Genomic DNA, 21031 nt, shown 5'->3' with positions numbered 1-21031 from the left:
TACTACTACTATCCTCACCCAGGAGAACATTGACCGGCAGAATTCCTTGGCCCTGTGAGTGTGTGGCTGGTAAGGTTCGGTGTGCGGCTGGTAAGGTTCGGTGTGAGGTTGGTAAGGTTCAGTGTGAGGTTGGTTCGGTGTGCGGCTGGTAAGGTTCGGTGTGAGGTTGGTAAGGTTCAGTGTGAGGTTGGTAAGGTTCAGTGTGAGGCTGGTAAGGTTCAGTGTGAGGTTGGTAAGGTTCAGTGTGAGGTTGGTATGGTTCAGTGTGAGGTTGGTAAGGTTCGGTGTGAGGTTGGTTCGGTGTGAGGTTGGTAAGGTTCGGTGTGAGGTTGGTAAGGTTCGGTGTGAGGTTGGTTCGGTGTAAGGTTCGGTGTGAGGTTGGTATGGTTCGGTGTGAGGTTGGTATGGTTCGGTGTGAGGTTGGTAAGGTTCAGTGTGAGGCTGTTATGGTTCAGTGTGAGGTTGGTAAGGTTCGGTGTGAGGTTGGTAAGGTTCGGTGTGAGGTTGGTATGGTTCGGTGTGAGGTTGGTAAGGTTCGGTGTGAGGTTGGTTCGGTGTGAGGTTGGTAAGGTTCGGTGTGAGGTTGGTAAGGTTCGGTGTGAGGTTGGTAAGGTTCGGTGTGAGGTTGGTTCGGTGTGAGGTTGGTATGGTTCAGTGTGAGGTTGGTATGGTTCGGTGTGAGGTTGGTAAGGTTCGGTGTGAGGTTGGTTCGGTGTGAGGTTGGTAAGGTTCGGTGTGAGGTTGGTAAGGTTCGGTGTGAGGTTGGTTCGGTGTGAGGTTGGTAAGGTTCGGTGTGAGGTTGGTAAGGTTCGGTGTGAGGTTGGTTCGGTGTGAGGTTGGTAAGGTTCGGTGTGAGGTTGGTAAGGTTCGGTGTGAGGTTGGTAAGGTTCAGTGTGAGGTTGGTTCGGTGTGAGGTTGGTAAGGTTCGGTGTGAAGTTGGTAAGGTTCGGTGTGAGGTTGGTTCGGTGTGAGGTTGGTATGGTTCAGTGTGAGGTTGGTAAGGTTCGGTGTGAGGTTGGTAAGGTTCGGTGTGAAGTTGGTAAGGTTCGGTGTGAGGTTGGTATGGTTCATTGGGCAGCAGTGCAGTGGAAAGGAGTGTTAACACGTGAAATACCTGCAGAGGAGGAGGGAAAGAGAGGAGAATAGGGATTTTTCCTGCTCTGCTGGGCTTTATCCACATCCCTGTCATCTCTGTAGTTGTATGAATTAACTGGTTAAACTGCAAAAAACACAAAATAAAAGCTTTGATGTGGATTATCATTTGCGAATGTTAAGGGAGCGCAGATTTTTGTCACTGTGAGGTGATTTATTATTGGCAGACAGTTTAGTCCATGCTGCCGTTATTTTGTATGCAAACCCAAAGCGTGGGTTGCCATCTCTTCTGGTCGTTGGACTACTCCCATAATAACAGAAAGTGTTCCATCATACCACAATGATAGGATACAATATGATGAAATGTGATGTTTTATTTAACACGGCTTAACATTGGTTTGGATGTGAACCCTTTGGATGAGTTAAGGTCTTATGATCTATTGTAAGACAGACGCAGAGCACAGTTGAAAATATCCCTGAAATGTCCTCAGACATTTACAGTAATGCACAATGACAACTCATGGATCTAGAAAAAGGACAGTTTTTCTCTCATCCCAGTGTAACACCAAAAATATTCTGTCTCCTGTTCTCAGTTTCTCTTGTTCTCTTGTTCTCAGTTTCTCTTGTTCACTTGTCCTCAGGTTCTCTTGTTCTCAGGTTCTCTTGTTCTCAGGTTCTCTTGTTCTCGGGTTCTCTTGTTCTCAGGTTCTCTTGTTCTCAGTTTCTCTTATTCTCTTGTTCTCAGGTTCTCTTGTTGTCTTGTTCTCAGGTTCTCTTGTTCTCTTGTACTCAGTTTCTCTTGTTCTCAGTTTCTCTTGTTCTCAGGTTGTCTTGTTCTCAGGTTCTCAGGTTCTCTTGTTCTCAGGTTCTCTTGTTCTGTTGTTCTCAGGTTCTCTTGTTCTCAGTTCCTCTTGTTCTCAGGTTCTCAGTTTCTCTTGTTCTCTTTTTCTCTGGTTCCATCTGTTGTCTTATCATTGCTAACATCTCTCGTCAACTCTGGCAAACCAGCTCTGTCATAGCAAACACACTGTTCACGCACTCATTCTAAGCTACCACGTACATTTTCCAGGCCATGTCAGTTAGGTTTTGGTACACATTCTCAGTGCCACAATGTCAGTTCAGCTTTAACACAGGATTCTACTCGGTACTATGTCAGTTTTGTACATTCACACTCTATGTTGTCAGCGTCACTATTAATTACCATGTAGACATTCCAAAATGGCGAGCCACCATTGATGAATAGTGAGCGCCAAATCATTATTCACTTGTTGCGAATCAAGAGACATTCAAAGTGAATTCCAGAAATGTGGCTCCATTCGTAATGTTCCAAAGCACTTCCTACTGAGGTCCATTTTAACTGACATTGAACTAACTTTAAAAATAACATTAAAGATCTATTTTGTTGTTGCAAATTGGCAGACCAGGTATACAGCTTTGGGATGGGGCTGGGGAACTAAATAATATGGAATTCTATCAGCCTGAGGTGTAGATCACATCACACATGCTGGGGTTCAAACTCCTAACACAGCTGCATGGGATTTCTATTCATGTGACTCTGTGCGTTCAATGGTAATGGTATAACGGCGGGAGCCGCTTGTGGATTTGACAGCTCCAACGCAGTAACACCTTCCTCATTGCCTAAACATAAACAATATCCTATGCCTTTGTCGGTTACCGCAAGATAAAGCTGACTTGATTGAATCTAGGCCTAATTTCTGTATCATTGGTGGTCAATCCTTGCATCCATAGCTCCGTCTATGAGTTTGAGTGGTTACATTTCACTCAGCTGTTTACAAAAAAAAAAAAAAAGTAGCAGGTTGACCGTTTTGTTATTGTTTGAACTGCAGATTGCAGTTCCCTTCAAATAGCTTCCTAGATCAGACTGTAGCTTGCATGTTTCCACATCTGTTGATGTCATTGTTCCATTTCAGTTGAACATTATTACAGTGATGCCCAACAGTACACTACTATTTACTGATCCTGTCGAAATATCTTTGCTATTAAAACAAAACATTTTCTCATACTGTAGCAGAGCATTGTTCATGAATAAATTCCTATGTTCACGAATAGCAAGCCTGCCATCTAGGGGATAAAAGTTAACTTTTTTCAAACTGGCACTGATGGTGCCATAGTCCTTACTTTTCTTCCAAACCAAACCATTACACATTAAAGACTAGATTCAGTCCGTATCACAGAAGATTTGCGTTATTAGTGCCCGAATGAGCCGACATATGCAGCGTTTACAGTGAATGCAGATTCCAGGAACGCGGGAGCATTGCCTTTAAATCTTCCGCAATATGGATTTAATCTAGGCCTAAACTTCTGATTTCCATCACCTCCATAATCCCTAAAGTTGAAATTGATGGTTCTTGAGCCAAGTCACTCCAGTGGGCTGCACCTTCCAACGTCTCACTAATAGCTTCAACAAAACATGGTCATTTGGCTGTCCCCATAGCAGAACCTTTTGAAGAACCCTTTTTGGTTCCAGGTAGAACCCTGTCTCCAATGGGGACAGCTGAAGAACCCTTTTGGAACCCTTTTTTCTAAGAGTGAACTAATCAGCTCAAAGTCTCTAGCCCCGAAAGATTGCCGCAATAGACCATATGAAATCATCTCCGTCACACAAAGAGTTATGGAAATGACCTGGGTTTGTTGGTGTAGATCCATGTCTGACAGCCCCTTGTCTTTGTGAAGGGCCCAAGCTGTTAATTCAAACATCGACTCGTGGGCCGCGATCCATCTGAGAAGTCTGAAGGTAACCGCTTGCCTTGCTAGTCTTTGTTCCTATGTGAACATTAAAGACTGTCTCCCTGATGTGTGCTCCAACCACACCACAAGAAGAACTGAGACCAGCTTGAATAGTTCTGAGGCAAGTGAAATGTCTTAGCAAGAGGGCTGCGATTGACGTTGGTGTGAGAGTGTGGATATGAGAGAGGCTTGAAATTATATTTCCTCTACAAAAATGTTTTTACAACACAAAACATTTGTCTTCCTCAATTGAAGTGAAATGGTGTAAACAATAACATCCACCCACAAGACCCTAAAACCTCATACCTACATACCACCCAGCCCAGCCCAAACCAACATCATACCTACATACCGCCCAGCCCAAACCATTGAGTGGCTGCTGCCAACATACTGACTCAAATCTCTAGCCACTTTAATAATAAAAAATTGGAAGTAATAAATGTATCACTAGTCACTTTATATCATGTTTACATACCCTATATTACTCATCTCATATGTATATACTGTACTCTATACCATCTACTGCATCTTGCCTATGCCGCACAGCCATCGCTCATCCATATATTTATATGTACATATTCTTATTCATTCATTTACACTTGTGTGTATAAGGTAGTTGTTGTGAAATTGTTAGATTACTTGTTAGATATTACAGCATGGTCGGAACTAGAAGCACAAGAATTTCGCTATATTCGCATTAACATCTGCTAACCATGTGTATGTGACCAATAAAACTTCATTTGATTTGATACATACACCTAACCAAAACCAACCTCATGCCTACATACCACTCAGCCCAAACCAACCTCGTACCTACATACCACTCAGCCCAAACCAACCTCATACCTACATACCGGCCAGCCCAAACCAACCTCATACCTACATACTGCCCAGCCCAACTCATACCTACATACCACCTAGCCCAAACCAACCTCATACCTACATACCGCCCAAACCAATCTCATACCTACATTCCAGCTGGGTCAAACCACACCTTATATCTACAGAACATAACACTCGGCCCAGCCCAGCCCAACCTCATACCTACATAGCCCCCAGCCCAAACCAACCTCTTACCTACAAACCACCTAGCCTAGCCCAACCTCATACCTACATACCACCTAGCCTAGCCCAGCCCAGCCCAACCTCATACCTACATACCACCCAGCCCAAACTAACTTCATACCTACATACCACCTAGCCCAAACCAACTTCATACCTACATACCACCCAGCCCAAACCAACTTCATACCTACATACCACCTAGCCCAAACCAACTTCATACCTACATACCACCTAGCCAAAACCAACTTCATACCTACATACCACCCAGCCCAAACCAACCTCATACCTACATACCACCCAGCCCAAACCAACTTCATACCTACATACCACCTAGCCCAAACCAACTTCATACCTACATACCACCTAGCCAAAACCAACTTCATACCTACATACCACCTAGCCCAAACCAACTTCATACCTACATACCACCCAGCCCAAACCAACCTCATACCTACATACCACCCAGCCCAAACCAACCTCATACCTACATACCACCCAGTCCAACCTCATACCTACATACCACCTAGCCCAAAATACATAGTAGCTTTATAACCGTTGCCCTGTATTAGATGTTGGAATGTCACACGCTTTGTTTTACATACAGCCCAAATCCTACATTACAAAATGTACAGAACTCTACTACTATTAGATTGAAGGGTTAAATTAAATAAAGAATAGAACTTGGACGAGTCATTGTCTCCTGAACTATCAACACTGTATCAACACACTTCTCTTTAATACAACGGGTTGATTCACAAAAATTGGAACATTTTCCTCCAGTTGTTGCTAGGCGTGTTTCTTCTAGCTCTATGACACCATCTACTGTTTGGTCATGGAGATCAAGTTAACAGTAAAATGTTCATAAGTTATTTCATCTGTAGCCTAATAAACTGCATGCCTTTCCCGAGTCGTAGTGGGAGGACCACACACCATATCATCGCATGACTGAAGATGGGAACGGGGGTGAGACTAGGGTAACAGGGGTTAGACTAGGGTAACAGGGTGAGACTAGGGTAACAGGGGTGAGACTAGGGTAACAGGGTGAGACTAGGGTAACAGGGTGAGACTAGGGTAACAGGGGTGAGACTAGGGTAGCAGGGGTGAGACTAGGGTAGCAGGGTTGAGAGTAACAGGGGTGAGACTAGGGTAGCAGGGTTGAGAGTAACAGGGGTGAGACTAGGGTAACAGGGGTGAGACTAGGGTAGCAGGGGTGAGACTAGGGTAGCAGGGTTGAGACTAGGGTAGCAGGGTTGAGACTAGGGTAACAGGGGTGAGACTAGGGTTACAGGGTTGAGAGTAACAGGGGTGAGACTAGGGTAACAGGGTGAGACTAGGGTAACAGGGTGAGACTAGGGTAACAGGGTGAGACTAGGGTAACAGGGTGAGACTAGGGTAACAGGGGTGAGACTAGGGTAGCAGGGTTGAGACTAGGGTTACAGGGTTGAGAGTAACAGGGGTGAGACTAGGGTAACAGGGGTGAGACTAGGGTAGCAGGGTTGAGACTAGGGTAACAGGGGTGAGACTAGGGTAACAGGGTTGAGACTAGGGCAACAGGGTTAAGACTAGGGTAACAGGGGTGAGACTAGGGTAGCAGGGGTGAGACTAGGGTAGCAGGGTGAGACTAGGGTAACAGGGGTGAGACTAGGGTAACAGGGGTGAGACTAGGGTTACAGGGTGAGACTAGGGTAACAGGGTGAGACTAGGGTAACAGGGGTGAGACTAGGGTAACAGGGTGAGACTAGGGTAACAGGGTGAGACTAGGGTAACAGGGTGAGACTAGGGTAACAGGGTGAGACTAGGGTAACGGGTGAGATCAGGGTTACAGGGTGAGACTAGGGTTACAGGGTGAGACTAGGGTAACAGGGTGAGACTAGGGTAACAGGGTGAGACTAGGGTAACAGGGTTGAGAGTAACAGGGGTGAGACTAGGGTAACAGGGGTGAGACTAGGGTAACAGGGGTGAGACTAGGGTAACAGGGTGAGACTAGGGTAACAGGGTTGAGACTAGGGTAACAGGGTTGAGACTAGGGTAACAGGGGTGAGACTAGGGTAACAGGGGTGAGACTAGGGTAACAGGGTGAGACTAGGGTAACAGGGGTGGGACTAGGGTAACAGGGTTGAGACTAGGGTAACAGGGGTGAGACTAGGGTAACAGGGGTGAGACTAGGGTTACAGGGGTGAGACTAGGGTAACAGGGTGAGACTAGGGTTACAGGGGTGAGACTAGGGTAGCAGGGGTGAGACTAGGGTAACAGGGGTGAGACTAGGGTAACAGGGGTGAGACTAGGGTAACAGGGTGAGACTAGAGTAACAGGGGTGAGACTAGGGTAGCAGGGTTGAGACTAGGGTAGCAGGGTTGAGACTAGGGTAGCAGGGGTGAGACTAGGGTAACAGGGGTGAGACTAGGGTAACAGGGTGAGACTAGGGTTACAGGGGTGAGACTAGGGTAACAGGGGTGAGACTAGGGTAGCAGGGGTGAGACTAGGGTAACAGGGTGAGACTAGGGTTACAGGGTTGAGAATAGGGTAACAGGGGTGAGACTAGGGTAACAGGGTGAGACTAGGGTTACAGGGTTGAGACTAGGGTAACAGGGGTGAGACTAGGGTAACAGGGTGAGACTAGGGTAGCAGGGTTGAGAGTAACAGGGTTGAGACTAGGGTAACAGGGTGAGACTAGGGTAACAGGGGTGAGACTAGGGTAGCAGGGTTGAGAGTAACAGGGTTGAGACTAGGGTAACAGGGTTGAGATCAGGGAAAGGTGCTCATTTGACGGCTACATGGAGATCCAGCAGTTGTTACGCCTCTTGTATCCACCGTCGTTGAGCCGACCATGTCAAACCGCACTGCTCCATGTCAAACCGCACTGCTCCATGTCAAACCGCACTGCTCCATGTCAAACCGCACTGCTCCATGTCAAACCGCACTGCTCCATGTCAAACCGCACTGCTCCATGTCAAACCGCACTGCTCCATGTCAAACCGCACTGCTCCATGTCAAACCACACTGCTCCATGTCAAACCACACTGCTCCATGTCAAACCGCACTGCTCCATGTCAAACCACACTGCTCCATGTCAAACCACACTGCTGTCACATCCATGGCAATGTTTAAAAATATATATATATTTTTTTTAACCTTTATTTAACTATGGAAGTCAGTTAAGAACAAATTCTTATTTACAATGACGGCTTACCCCGGCCAAACCCTAACCCGGACAATGCTGGGCCAATTGTGCGCCGCCCTATGGGACTCCCAATCACGGCCGGATGTGATACAGGCTGGAATCAAACCAGGGTCAGTAGTGACGCCTCTTGCACTGAGATGCAGTGCCTTAGAACGATGCGCCACTCTGGAGCAGCGGTCTGTTGCTATCTTCTTTTCTTCAATCTTTATGGTACTGAAGTTCACTCATAAACAATTCATTTAGACCCGGCGTTTATTTGCTGAAATGTGTGCCGGTGCCCGGCTATTAAAAGCGTCAGTCGGCTATTTGAGATCTCTGTTTTATGGTATGATGCGATTCAGGAAGCGGAGCATTTGGCACTAGTTCCTTCCTCATAGTAGGGCAGAAATGCCCTTTGAAATTTAATGTGCCTTAATAACAATGGTGAATGTGATAAATATTAATATTAATACAAATGTTAAATTCCGCACCTATTTTAGCCAAGTAGAGAGCACTGGGTTATATAGGGAGAAAGACAGGATTATGATTCTCTGAGATAATAGGGGGGGTGTGCTGCACATGCCGAGAGATGAGTCCTGATTGATCAGTCATGTTACAGGCTTCTGTCTATGGGCGGAGTTTGTTTTGCAGGCCCAGCGCCCCTGGTGGGTGGAGTTTGTTTTGCAGGCCCAGCGCCCCTGGTGGGTGGAGTTTGTTTTGCAGGCCCAGCGCCCCTGGTGGGCGGAGTATGCATATTTCAGACCATTCCATCTGGGGCACCGGCTCATGCAAAACGACCTGCCCCATTAACAGAAAGGGGGATTCCCTGGTCAGTATATAGATCATCTTTGCTCCTGCAAAAGTGTTGCTACAGCTCTCAACAACATTGCTGCCCTGATTTTAGCTGGTGCTATAGACAAAGCCCAGTGGGAGAAAGTTCAAATAGAGACGACTTTCTATAGGATGAGCCATAATGACTCACATGCGTTTACATGTGAATCCTTAGAGATGGGTGGGGCTAAGGCTTAAGAGGGTGTGAATGATGCTGACTTAATGGGTGTAAACAAAGAAGTGCTCTCTTAGTGTGAAAATCCCAGCAAAAATCTTTCAAAGCAGCATAACTTTCCCATGTTTTCTCCAACTACATTGTGTAATACACCGGTTTGAAGCTCTGAGTCTGTACTTTTATCAAACCTAAATACATTTAACTTAAGCTCACATAGAACTGTGCTGTCACATATTTACATACTGGTGTTGCATGCTATGTTCAACAGCACAAATATTATTTAGCAAAGTAAACAGTTCAAGAAATACACCTCTCTGTCACACCTCAAAAAACAACACATTTACTGTAAAAAGATTTACAATGAATAAAACTGGACATCAGTACAAAGATTCACACATATCTATTTGTGAGCAACTGCACGGTAACATGTTAAAAATACGTTCAGTTCAAGAGTACAAAAAATACAACAACAAACACACTGTTATACATTTGTTTTGACACGAATGTTCAGTCTTTGCATCGATGCAGTAAGTTTGTAATTTCTGAAAATGTCTGTGTATACAGTACTGTTATCATTGAGCACCAGTTCAACATTGCTACAGTACATCTATATTGTCTAATGGTTTCATTATAAATATCCTAAGTAGGGAGCATTTATAATACTAGTAGCAATACTCCTACTTACTGTTGATATTACTTAACTGTATTACACATTGTTAGTAAGACATCGCCACAACAAAAACTGTAGAACAAAAGGCTATTGCATGTTTGTGTACTTACATGATTCATTGTACCCAATGATGTATATAAATACTAGATTGCTGATGCTATGTATTGGCCAATGAGAGGCTCTGAAGCCATTGCCACCATATTGGTACTCTTAGAAAAAAAGGTTCTGAACCTAAAAGAGTTCTTTGGCTGTCCCCATAGGATAACCATTTGAAGAACCCTTTTTTGGCTCCTATGGGGACAGCCGAAATAACCCTATTTAAAAAAATATATATATATTTTTCTTCTTCTAAAAGTGTACTGCTCAGAAGGCGCAGTCCTGCATATGAATGAATGGAATTCTAAAGGACAAAATGACATGCATCTAAGTATTTCTTTGTTGTAGAGGGGACAGTAGCAGTACTTTAAAAAAAAAGTATACTTTACGGGTTAGTTCAGTTCACATAATATAATGTAAAAGTATGTGATAAGGTGTCTGCAATATAGACATTGATAAATGCATTTCTATATTTTCCAAAACCTTTAAAACAATGGTGGAGAACAAAGATGGTGGCGCAGTGGCTTCAAAACAACACCCCCTGTGGGTGATCTAGTGTTTATATACATTATTGACTGTACCCCTGTTAGTTTACTCTGTGCAGATATATTTAAACATCTAAACAAAATGGAAAAACATGTCCTGGTTTCTGTGGGCTACTTGCTATTGCTTCTTAACGAGTATAGAAATCCTCCAACCAAAAGGGACTTACATTTTGAGAACTGATGCCACGGGGGGGGGGAAATAAAATAAAAGCTTTTGAATGGAAGACAATCTCAAAGCAAAACAACAATAAGGTTTTTCACCACATCTACAGTCCTTGATTACATATGACCGTACATTACACCTCCAGACAGCTTCATATTTCTTACTGTAAGACACTTCTCTTTGGTCAAACGTTTCAACGAGTGAAGCATCCCTAAGTGGGATAGGCCCCCCTCTTTCTCAGTGACTTCCATGATCATTTTCATTCAACATAAAACAATATTCTATTAAACCCATATCCTTAACAGCTGATTTAAGAAATTGGATTGATACATGCTTTCATTGGTCACATAGCCTTATCTGTAGAGACTAATAGTTGAGGTAATTGTGCAATATGAACATACATACTCCTGTATATTAGACAAAACGTGTGTTTCTAACAACTGATGGGTGTTTCTGTAATACACGTAGAGAATACAAATTGAGGGTGTGTAAAAACGTAAATGACACTTTTTTTGTGTGTCATTTTATTAGATGTGAATTTGACTAATATTGTACAACTTTGTATTAAATACTAAAATAAATACAAAAATCAGTTCACAATAATTGAAATACTGATTGTTAATATGTACATATGTAAGAATACAATTTTTTTTTGATTACTATTATTCTTTATAATGATGTGATTCCATGTTGTGTCCTAAAATGTCAGTTTCCGTTTTCGAGGCACCAATCCCATATTGACAATGTTCTGCCACGACCAATAGGCTGAGAATACAAAATCTTACAGGAGGATGCTATGCCCTGTAATGCTCAATTGATACGTTCAGAGCTGCAATAGTCTGTCGGACCATTACAAAAATGAATGTGAGACTGTGGCACCTCTGAAACAGTCAACTATGAATTCACCAAGAGTGTGTCTAATCAATAAAATAACCAAGCCGACCTCCATAAAATGGTCAACTGTGTTGTAGCAACTCACCATGCTGCAGATGTACTAGTCATGTGTACTTTCACTGCCTGCCTATCGCCAGAACATCACATGCTATTTCCTTACCCTGAACTGACCAACTAAACTATCCAGGTAATTTGAACATCACGTCTTGCTCTTTGGTCTTCCACTCGTGTACATGGTCATGGCATGAGGTCACTCACAGCGAGGGAGAACTTGTGAAAGATGTAAAGTCTCATGTTCATGCTTCGAGTCACTCTCTTTTCCTAGGCTGTGTTTACACAGGCAGCCCAATTCTGATATTCTTTCCACTGAATGACGAATTAGTGAAAGTAATTTTTTTTTTTTTGAATTGGGCTGCCCTAGAGAGATTCTGGACAGTACTTTGAGGTCAAAAATGCAAAAAAGAAAAAATACAAACAAGAAAAACAACAACATTCCTTCCACATATCATTTGGCTTTAAAATGGTGGTGAACTGAAAAACACCAGTTTGAAGGGAAAACAAGGGGTGTTTCCCTGTGTTTCCCCAATCCCACTCCAGCTATTGCAATCGGATGTGCAGCCTCATGCGCAGGTTCTCCCCCAGTTCACCCGTGAGGTAGTCTTGGTCCCGGCGGTCCTCCAGCTCTTTGAACTGGGCTTTGCCGTAGAGCGGCAAGCTGGCGATCTCCAGCGTGTACCCCTGCGGTGCCGCCAGTGCCCCCTTCCTCTTGGTGCTGTGCAGGTAGCAGAGGCCGTCACGCTGCTGGATGCGGAACAGACCTTCCTGGTTGCCGCTGGTGATGACGTAGTGCACGTGGCCCACCAAGGGCTTGATGGCGGGCACCAGCTCCAGGATGTGCTCCTTGGGGTTGAGCTGGGACACGTTCAGCAGCAGGGTGACAGGAACTTCCATGTCCAGACTGGCTAGGCTCACCTTGTTGTGCTGATGGTGAGACAGACAGGGTTACGCCGTGGGGTTACTAACTTACTAAGTAACCATGGACTCTGTCAATGAGGCACAGCCCAATTCAAAAATACTTTTTTTTCACTAATTTGTCTTTCAGTGGAAAAAAATTCAGAATTGGGCTGCCTGTGTAAATAGAACATTAGATTCCCATTAAGTTCTAATTAGTGTTTATCTAACATTAGGATGATAACATCCTGCCAAAATCCTTTATTTTTGTTTTTTAAATGAAATATCCTTGGAATGTTCTAACATTCACTAAAATGTCGTAAACAACATCTGTAACAGCCACCACAGAACATTCCCCAAACGTTCTCATTAGGTTTCCAGGTAACGTAATAACACAATGTGCCAGTAATGTTTTTCCAGAAAACCAAAATTGGTTCTGTGAAAGTTCACAGAACATTTGTTACGTTGCAGCAAATGTTCACATAACACAAAAACTGTCCAGTCGTGCTGATTATTCAATGTTTGTATAAAAGAGTTGGGTGATGTTGCAAGGTTGTTCCCAGAACACATTTCATCTGTTCTTTAAAGGTTCCCAGAATGTTTCATTAGGTTGTGGTAACATTCTGATGGGAACATTGTGGGGACATCACAAAAGATATGTTCCCAAAACACAACTGTCCAGTTGTGTGGATTATTCTACAATGTTTCTTTTAGGGTGCAAAAAGTATTCACCTGACGTTACAATAACTTTCCCAGAACACATTTAGTCTGTTCTTTAAAGGTTCCAAGAATGTTTCATTAGGTTATGGGATCATTATGGGGCTATGACAAGAGAGAGGTTTCCAAAACAATAAAACTGTTCAGTTGTGCTGACATTCAGATAATGTTTGTATCAGGGTGCGCAAAACATTCCTTTTGATGTCGCAAAACACTTTCTATTGCGTAAAGGATGGAGGATTGGTTGATTTCCAGTTTTTAAGTATATGTTTTTTAAGATGATTGATGAGAAAAGTATCGCCCAACCCATCAGGTATCTCAGTGCAACCTCATATGCTATGTCTTGAAATATGCAGACAGACGGATTTAAAGTAAATGAAAAGTAACGTGAGTTATTGTGAGAGTTTTTATTTTTCTTATTGCCATTATTTTGTTTTCTCCACGATCATTTTATATCCTGAGAATTTAGAGTATTCTGAAAATATTTTTTTAGCAAAGGAGGCATTGCGTTTTCAATATTGGTCAGGTATAACAGGAGATCATCTGCAAATAAGATTAGTTTATATTCGTGTTTACCAATACTGATACCTATTACGTTTGGGTCTTGTCTAATTCTTTCTACAAACGGTTCAATAGCCAGTGCAAAAAGGATTGTCTTGTCTGTGTGCTTAGGGTCGTTGTCCTGTTGGAAGGTGAACCTTCGCCCCAGTCTGAGGTCCTGAGCACTCTGGAGCAGGTTTTCATCAAGGATCTCTCTGTACTTTGCTTCGTTCATCTTTGCCTCGATCCTGACTAGTCTCCCAGTCCCTGACGCTAAAAAACACCCCCACAGCATGATGCTGCCACCACGCTTCACCGTAGGGATGGTGCCAGGTTTCCTCCAGACGTGCCGCTTGGCATTCAGGCCAAATAGTTCAATCTTGGTTTCATCAGACCAGAGAATCTTGTTTCTCATGGTCTGAGAGTCTTTTGGTGCCTTTTGGCAAACTCCAAGCGGGCTGTCATGTGCCTTTTCCTTGAGAGTGGCTTCCGTCTGGCCACAATACCATAAAGGCCTGATTGGTGGAGTGCTGCAGAGATGGTTGTCCTTCTGGAAGGTTCTCCCATCTCCACAGAGGAACTCTGGAGCTCTTTCAGAGTGACCATCGGGTTCTTGGTCACCTCCCTGACCAAGGCCCTTCTCCCTTATTGCTCAGTTTGGCCGGGCGGCCAGCTCTAGGAAGAGTCTTGGTGGATCCAAACTTCTTCCATTTAAGAATAATGGAGGCCACTGTGTTCTTGGGGACCTGCAATGTTGCAGAGGTTTTTTGGTACCCTTCCCCAGATCTGTGCATCGACACAATCCTGTCTCTGAGCTCAACGGACAATTCCCTCGACCTCATGTCTTGGTATTTGCTCTGACATGAACTGTCAACTGTGGGACCTTATATAGACAAGTGTGTGGTCAATAGAAACAAGATGCACCTTACCTCAATTTCGAGTCTGAATACTTATGTAAATAAGGTATTTCTGTTTTTTTTATTTTTTAATACATTTGCAAAAATTTCTAAAAACATGTTTACACTTTGTCATTATTGTGTAATGTGTAGATTGAAAAAAACATTTCAGAATTCTTTACAGCCTTAACAAAATGTGGAAAAAGTAAACGGGTCTGAATACTTTCCAAAGGCATTGATCTATCGATTTTAGAGGCTTAAATTTAAACTGTTGTCTGGTTTGTACGTATAACCACAACTGAGCTATTCACACCCCATGCATCTTATCGGTACACACATGCGCCTTCCTCATACCCTCTTCTAACAAATGTTTTGTGCTCCCTGATAGAAACAATATCTGAATGTCAGCACAACTGGTCAGTTTTAGTGTTTTGGGAACCTATCTTGTCATAGCCCCACAATGTTCCCACAACCTAAAGAAACATTCGGTCAACCTTTAAAGAACCAAGTAAATGGGTTATAGGAACGTTCTTGCAACATCAGGCGAACGTTTTATACAAACTTTGTACGATCATCAGCACGACTGAATGTATTATATTTGTTTTTATGAGAACACTTGTCGCCAACCTAATGTTCTGGGAACTTTCACAGAACCAACCTAATGTTCTGGGAACTTTCACAGAACCAACCTAATGTTCTGGGAACTTTCACAGAACCAATTTTGCTTTGCTGTGTTACACCTTGGCGTAACTAACTAAGAAGGACTATGTAATGTCAGTGTGCATTAGGCCAGTGCTAACTGAAATGTGAGACGAGATAGTCTGTGTCCTAGAACTAATGGAATAACGGAGAATCCCTAATGGAATGAGAGTTCTCTGCATCATATGAAAGCGGGCAGTAACCCTTCACCTCTCTATATACATAAATCTAGAAATCTCCAGAATAGAGAACAGACACTCCAACAGGTCCATGTTACCGCTACTGTTTTAAGTGTCAATGCTCCCAATATACTGTACCTCTATGGGTTGCGTTCCGTTGGCGTCGCGCCTCTTGCGGACGTGCTTCTTGGGGTAGTCATTGACCTTACACTCGTAGCAGGTCTCTGGGGAGAGAGTGTTGTCTTCTATCTCTGGCCCCTCATACTGGCCCTTCCCAAAGCCCAAGCCTGACACACAGTGACTGAACAACACACAGGCACGCACACAGAGACACACAGCCAGACAAGCACGCACACAGACGAGTATGAGAGAGTGCTTGACAGTGAGTAGACAACTTCTTCATTTACAACAACGGAAATCCTTCTGAAAATTACCCATGAAATTATAAATGAAACATAACAGTCAGGCTTGCTAGTGCTGGGGTAGAACAAATATTTGCAGAAATCCCAGAGAAACAGATTGGGAAACACAAGTCAAAAGCTAAGCTGTTCCTGAGGGGCCCGTCTCAATAAGTGTTTCTAAGGGCCCTGACCCAATCCCATCCCCTCCTTACGGACGGACTGGGACCAGAAATCATCCCTGGCATGTCTAAAACACGGCTCATTTTTTTCCTTGATGCCCTCATTATAAGCCCAATAATGATAATTCTGCTTTAAAATCCCAATTTAAACCCACTGGGCTAAAGATGAACCAGCCATCTGGCATTTGGCAGAATGCCTCCTTTTTTATTTTTTTGAGGGGGGAAAGATCAGCTTTAATATTGCAGACAGATTGTAGCTTCCATCAACTTAATCACCTGCATCATTTCCAATCCGCCATATATTTTGGGGTAAATTCAGTACCAGTCAAATTTTAGACACACCTAATCATTCCAGGGTTTTTATTTATGTTTACTATTTTCTACATTGTAGAATAATAGTGAAGATGTCAAAACTATGAAATAACACATATGTAATCATATAGTAACCAAAAAAGTGATAAACAAATGTAAATATATTTTAGATTTGAGATTCTTCAAAGTAGCCACCCTTTGCCTTGATGACAGCTTTGCACACTCTTGGCATTCTCTCAACCAGCTTCATGAGGTAGTCACCTGGAATGCATTTCAATTAACAGGTGTGCCTTGTTAAAAGTTCATTTGTGGAATTTCTTTCATCTTAATGCGTTTGAGCCAATCAGTTGTGTTGTGACTACCTCATGAAGGGAGGGGTAGGGGTGTTATACAGAAGATAGCCCTATTTGGTAAAATACCAAATATTGCCATATTATGGCAAGAACAACTCAAATAAGCAAAGAGAAACGACAGTCCATCATTACTTTAAGACATGAAAGTCAGTCAATCCGGAAAATTTCAAGAACTTTGAAAGCTTCTTCAAGTGCAGTCGCAAAAACCATTAAGCGCTATGATGAAACTGGCTCTCATGAGGACCGCCACAGGAAAGGAAGACCCAGAGTTACCTCTGCTGCAGAGGATAAGTTCATCAAAGTTACCAGCCTCAGAAATTGCAGCCCAAATAAATGCTTCAGAGAGTTCAAGTAACAGACACATCTCTACATCAACTGTTCAGAGGAGACTGCGAGAATCTGGCCTTCATGGTCGAATTGCTGCAAAGAAACCACTGCTAAAGGACACCAATAAGAAGAAGAGACTTGCTTGGGCCAAGAAACACGAGCAATGGACATTAGACCGGTGGAAATCTGTCCTTTGGTCTGATGAGTTCAAATTTGAGATTTTGTTTCCAACTGCCGTGTCTTTGTGAGACGCAGAGTAGGTGAATGGATGATCTCCGCATATGTGGTTCCCACCATGAAGCATGGAGGAGGAGGTGTGATGGTGTGGGGGTGCTTTGCTGGTGACACTGGCGGTGATTTATTTAGAGTTCAAGGCACACTTAACCAGCATGGCTGCCGTAGCATTATGCAGCGATACGCCATCCCATCTGGTTTGGGCTTAGTGGGACTATCATTTATTTTCAACAGGACAATGACTCAAAACACCTCCAGGCTGTGTAAGGGCTATTTTACCAAGAAGGAGAGTGATGGAGTGCTGCATCAGATGACCCGACCTCAACCCAATTGAGATGATTTGGGATGAGTTGGACCGCAGAGTGAAGGAAAAAGAAGCCAACAAGTGCTCAGCATATGTGGGAACTCCTTCAAGACTGTTGGAAAAGTATTCCAGGTGAAGCTGGTTGACAGAATACCAAGAGTGTGCAAAGCTGTCATCAAGGTAAAGGGTGGCTATTTGGAGAATCTCAAATATCTTTAGATTTGTTTAACACTTTTTTGGTTACTACATAATTCCATATGTGTTATTTTATAGTTTTGATGTCTTCACTATTATTATACAATTTAGAAAATAGTACAAATAAAGAAAAACCCTTGAATGAGTAGATGTGTCCAAACTTTTGACTGGTACTATATATATATATATTTTTTAAATATATATATTTTCCCCTAACCCTACCCCTCCTCCCCTAACCCTACCACCCCTCCCCTAACCCTACCACCCCTCCCCTAACCCTACCACCCCTCCCTTAACCCTACCCCTCCTCCCATAACCCTACCACCCCTCCCCTCCCCTAACCCTACCACTCCTCCCCTAACCCTACCCCTCCTCCCCTAACCCTACCACCCCTCCCCTCCCCTAACCCTACCACCCCTCCCCTAACCCTACCACTCCTCCCCTAACCCTACCACCCCTCCCCTAACCCTACCGCCCCTCCTCCCCTAACCCTACCACCCCTCCCCTAACCCTACCACCCCTCCCCTCCCCTAACCCTACCGCCCCGCCTCCCCTAACCCCACCACCCCTCCCCTAACCCTACCACCCCTCCCCTAACCCTACCGCCCCTCCTCCCCTAACCCTACCACCCCTCCCCTAACCCTACCACCCCTCCCCTAATCCTACCGCCCCTCCTCCCCTAACCCTACCACCCCTCCCCTCCCCTAACCCTACCACCCCTCCCCTCCCCTAACCCTACCGCCCCTCCTCCCCTAACCCTACCACCCCTCCCCTCCCCTCCCCTAACCCTACCACCCCTCCCCTCCCCTAACCCCACCACCCCTCCTCCCCTAACCCCACCACCCCTCCCCTAACCCTACCACCCCTCCTCCCCTAACCCTACCACCCCTCCTCCCCTAACCCTACCACCCCTCCTCCCCTAACCCCACCACCCCTCCTCCCCTAACCCTACCATTCCTTCCCTAATTGGAGTAAAGTAATGGACAACAACACTTAGGCTTCTACTTCCAGCTTATACCTACTACATACATTTTACAGACACATTTCACAATAGTTATCTTTTGTTTATTTTTAGTCCCATCCTTCGGCTACCCGCAACCACTCCCATCTATCTCTGAAGACATTCCAGTTTGATTTCTATCGGCCATATATTTTTCAACTGTGCTGTTTCACAAAAAGTTCTGAACCTTTCTATTCTCATAGTTTCTACAGATTGTAAATTAAAGATACCATTTTTTGCTAAGAGCGTTATTATATAAATGATTGATTGATTATGACTTTTCAAATTACCCAGCAATGCTATTTGCAGAGTTAGCTTCAGGTCCCTGCCTCCTTACCCTTGGCCCATGCGGAAATAGCCCAGCGGGCAACCACACAGGTAGCCTCCCTCTGTGTTCGAGCAGCCGTAGTTACAGGGGTTCTTGTTGGAGCACTCGTTGACATCTTGACAGCTGCTGCTGAATGGGTCGAAGCTGTAGCCTGAGGGGCAGGCGCACTTGAAGCTGCCTAGCGTGTTGTAACAGGAGGCCGATCCACAGCTGCCCGGGTTGGAGCACTCGTTCTCATCTGAGAGAGGAGAGGAAGGGGTGGAGGAGTTTAGAGAGGAAGTGTGGGGGGGGGGGTTAGGAGAATTAGTTTGACTTGTTATTGAGGTCAACAAGGACATAGAATGATTGAAACACCTTGCTGTGACCCATACCCCAGGGTTAAAGCAGCATTGGAAAATACACCTAAAGCTGAAATGTCTGAATCTAGGAGACACTGCGTTTGCTTTTTGACAGTGGATCACAATTAATCTATAGAACATTAAGAACACTACTGTACTAATATCAACGTTCTGGAACCCATTGGTGAGAGAGAACCTTTCTCTCAATGTCCAGCAGGTGGCAATGTGGTTCTGTTTACTAGACCTGTAAATGGTAGGTACTCCAATATGTTTTCAAAACATTTGTTTTCAGTAAGTAGTTGAAAGTACCCTTCTGCCAACGCACATACAGCACTTTTACATCATTTTCTGGGTTAATGAATTTAACCATACAACAGAATCTTACTTAATTATCTAAATAACCTTTGGTTTATCTTAACTCTATGTGCTGAATCCTAACTTCCAATGGTTTTTATCTCCCATTGACAACAATGCATTACTAAGTGAAAATACAACTTAAGTAGAAGTTAGGTATCGCCCCCAACAGACAAGATGATAATGCATCTAACAGAGAATGCTAATTTAAGAAATATAATACTCCTGTCCTCTACAACTCATTTTACGAGCACACAAACCAAAAAAAACTATCATTTATTAACTGGCTGTTAAAACCTTTTACTGCATTGGGTTAAATCAGGGTCACACAGAGTGTTTCTTGGTAGTCTTAAACAAATCTACTTTGAAACAAAAGTATACATCTCACACACATGACTATGGGCTGAAAGAAAGAAGACACCTGTACCATGTCAGATATAGAGTTTAAATGTATTACATTTTGAATTTGCATCCCAATATTACACTTTATATACACATCACAGAAGACTGAAAAATAACAAAACAGTTTGACATAGAAACACTGGATTTTGGTCGTTTAAAAATAAATAATGTATTAATGATGAAATTATGAAAAATATGAATAACATTCCACCAATGAGGCCAAAGAGGGACACTTTAATTACGCCCATCGAAGTAAAACCAATGCACGGATTTAATCAATGGCCAGGTTGCAAACATATAACGCAAAACAAGTCTTAACTCAACCGTCAATATAAGTAAGTAGCCTTGCACAAGTCTTGGCTTGTGTGACCCAGAGCAGCTCATGGGAGCAGGAGCATATTTCCTGTTTCTGTAGCGTGAGGCAGCTTGATATACTAGTACACCCCCTGGACAGGACGCTACTGTATCACAGTGTCTTACCCCCAATATATCTTCTTAAAGCTCATCGGGTCCCATTTTTACAGTCTTTGGTATGACTCTGCTGGGGATCGAACTCCCAACCTTCCAATCTCTGTGTGCAGTTTGAAGGAAGTTGCTAAATCGCATTAGCGCAATGGCTAACTAGCGTTAGAGCAATGGCTAACTAGCGTTAGAGCAATGGCTAACTAGCGTTAGAGCAATGGTTAACTAGCGTTAGAGCAATGGCTAACTAGCGTTAGAGCAATGACAGCAATGACTAACTAGCGTTAGAGCAATCGCTGGAAGTCTACTGGAACTGCTAGTATGCTAGTTGTTGCGGTAGACTTCCAGTCATTGCTTTAACACAAGTTTCCGATGGCTCGCGAAACTAACTGCAACTTCCTTCAAAGTGCACGCAGACACA

General features: G+C 43.7%; 1 protein-coding gene across 1 annotated transcript in view; it reads right to left on the bottom strand.

Moving 5' to 3' along the window:
* Positions 1-9388: 9388 nt before the first annotated feature.
* The window catches only part of fbn2a (fibrillin 2a), a 190817-nt gene continuing 179174 nt past the window's right edge, over positions 9389-21031 (bottom strand). The window contains exons 63-65 of the mRNA XM_029710481.1: positions 19064-19292; positions 15560-15722; positions 9389-12420 (exon numbers count right to left, since the gene is read on the bottom strand). Of these exons, the coding sequence (XP_029566341.1) occupies positions 12037-12420; positions 15560-15722; positions 19064-19292 (776 nt within the window). The 3' untranslated portion in view covers positions 9389-12036. The remainder of the gene's footprint in view (positions 12421-15559; positions 15723-19063; positions 19293-21031) is intronic.

Source organism: Salmo trutta, chromosome 23 (assembly GCF_901001165.1).
Source record: "Salmo trutta chromosome 23, fSalTru1.1, whole genome shotgun sequence".
Taxonomy (NCBI): Eukaryota; Metazoa; Chordata; class Actinopteri; order Salmoniformes; family Salmonidae; genus Salmo; species Salmo trutta.
This window is presented reverse-complemented; position numbering and strand designations above follow the sequence as displayed.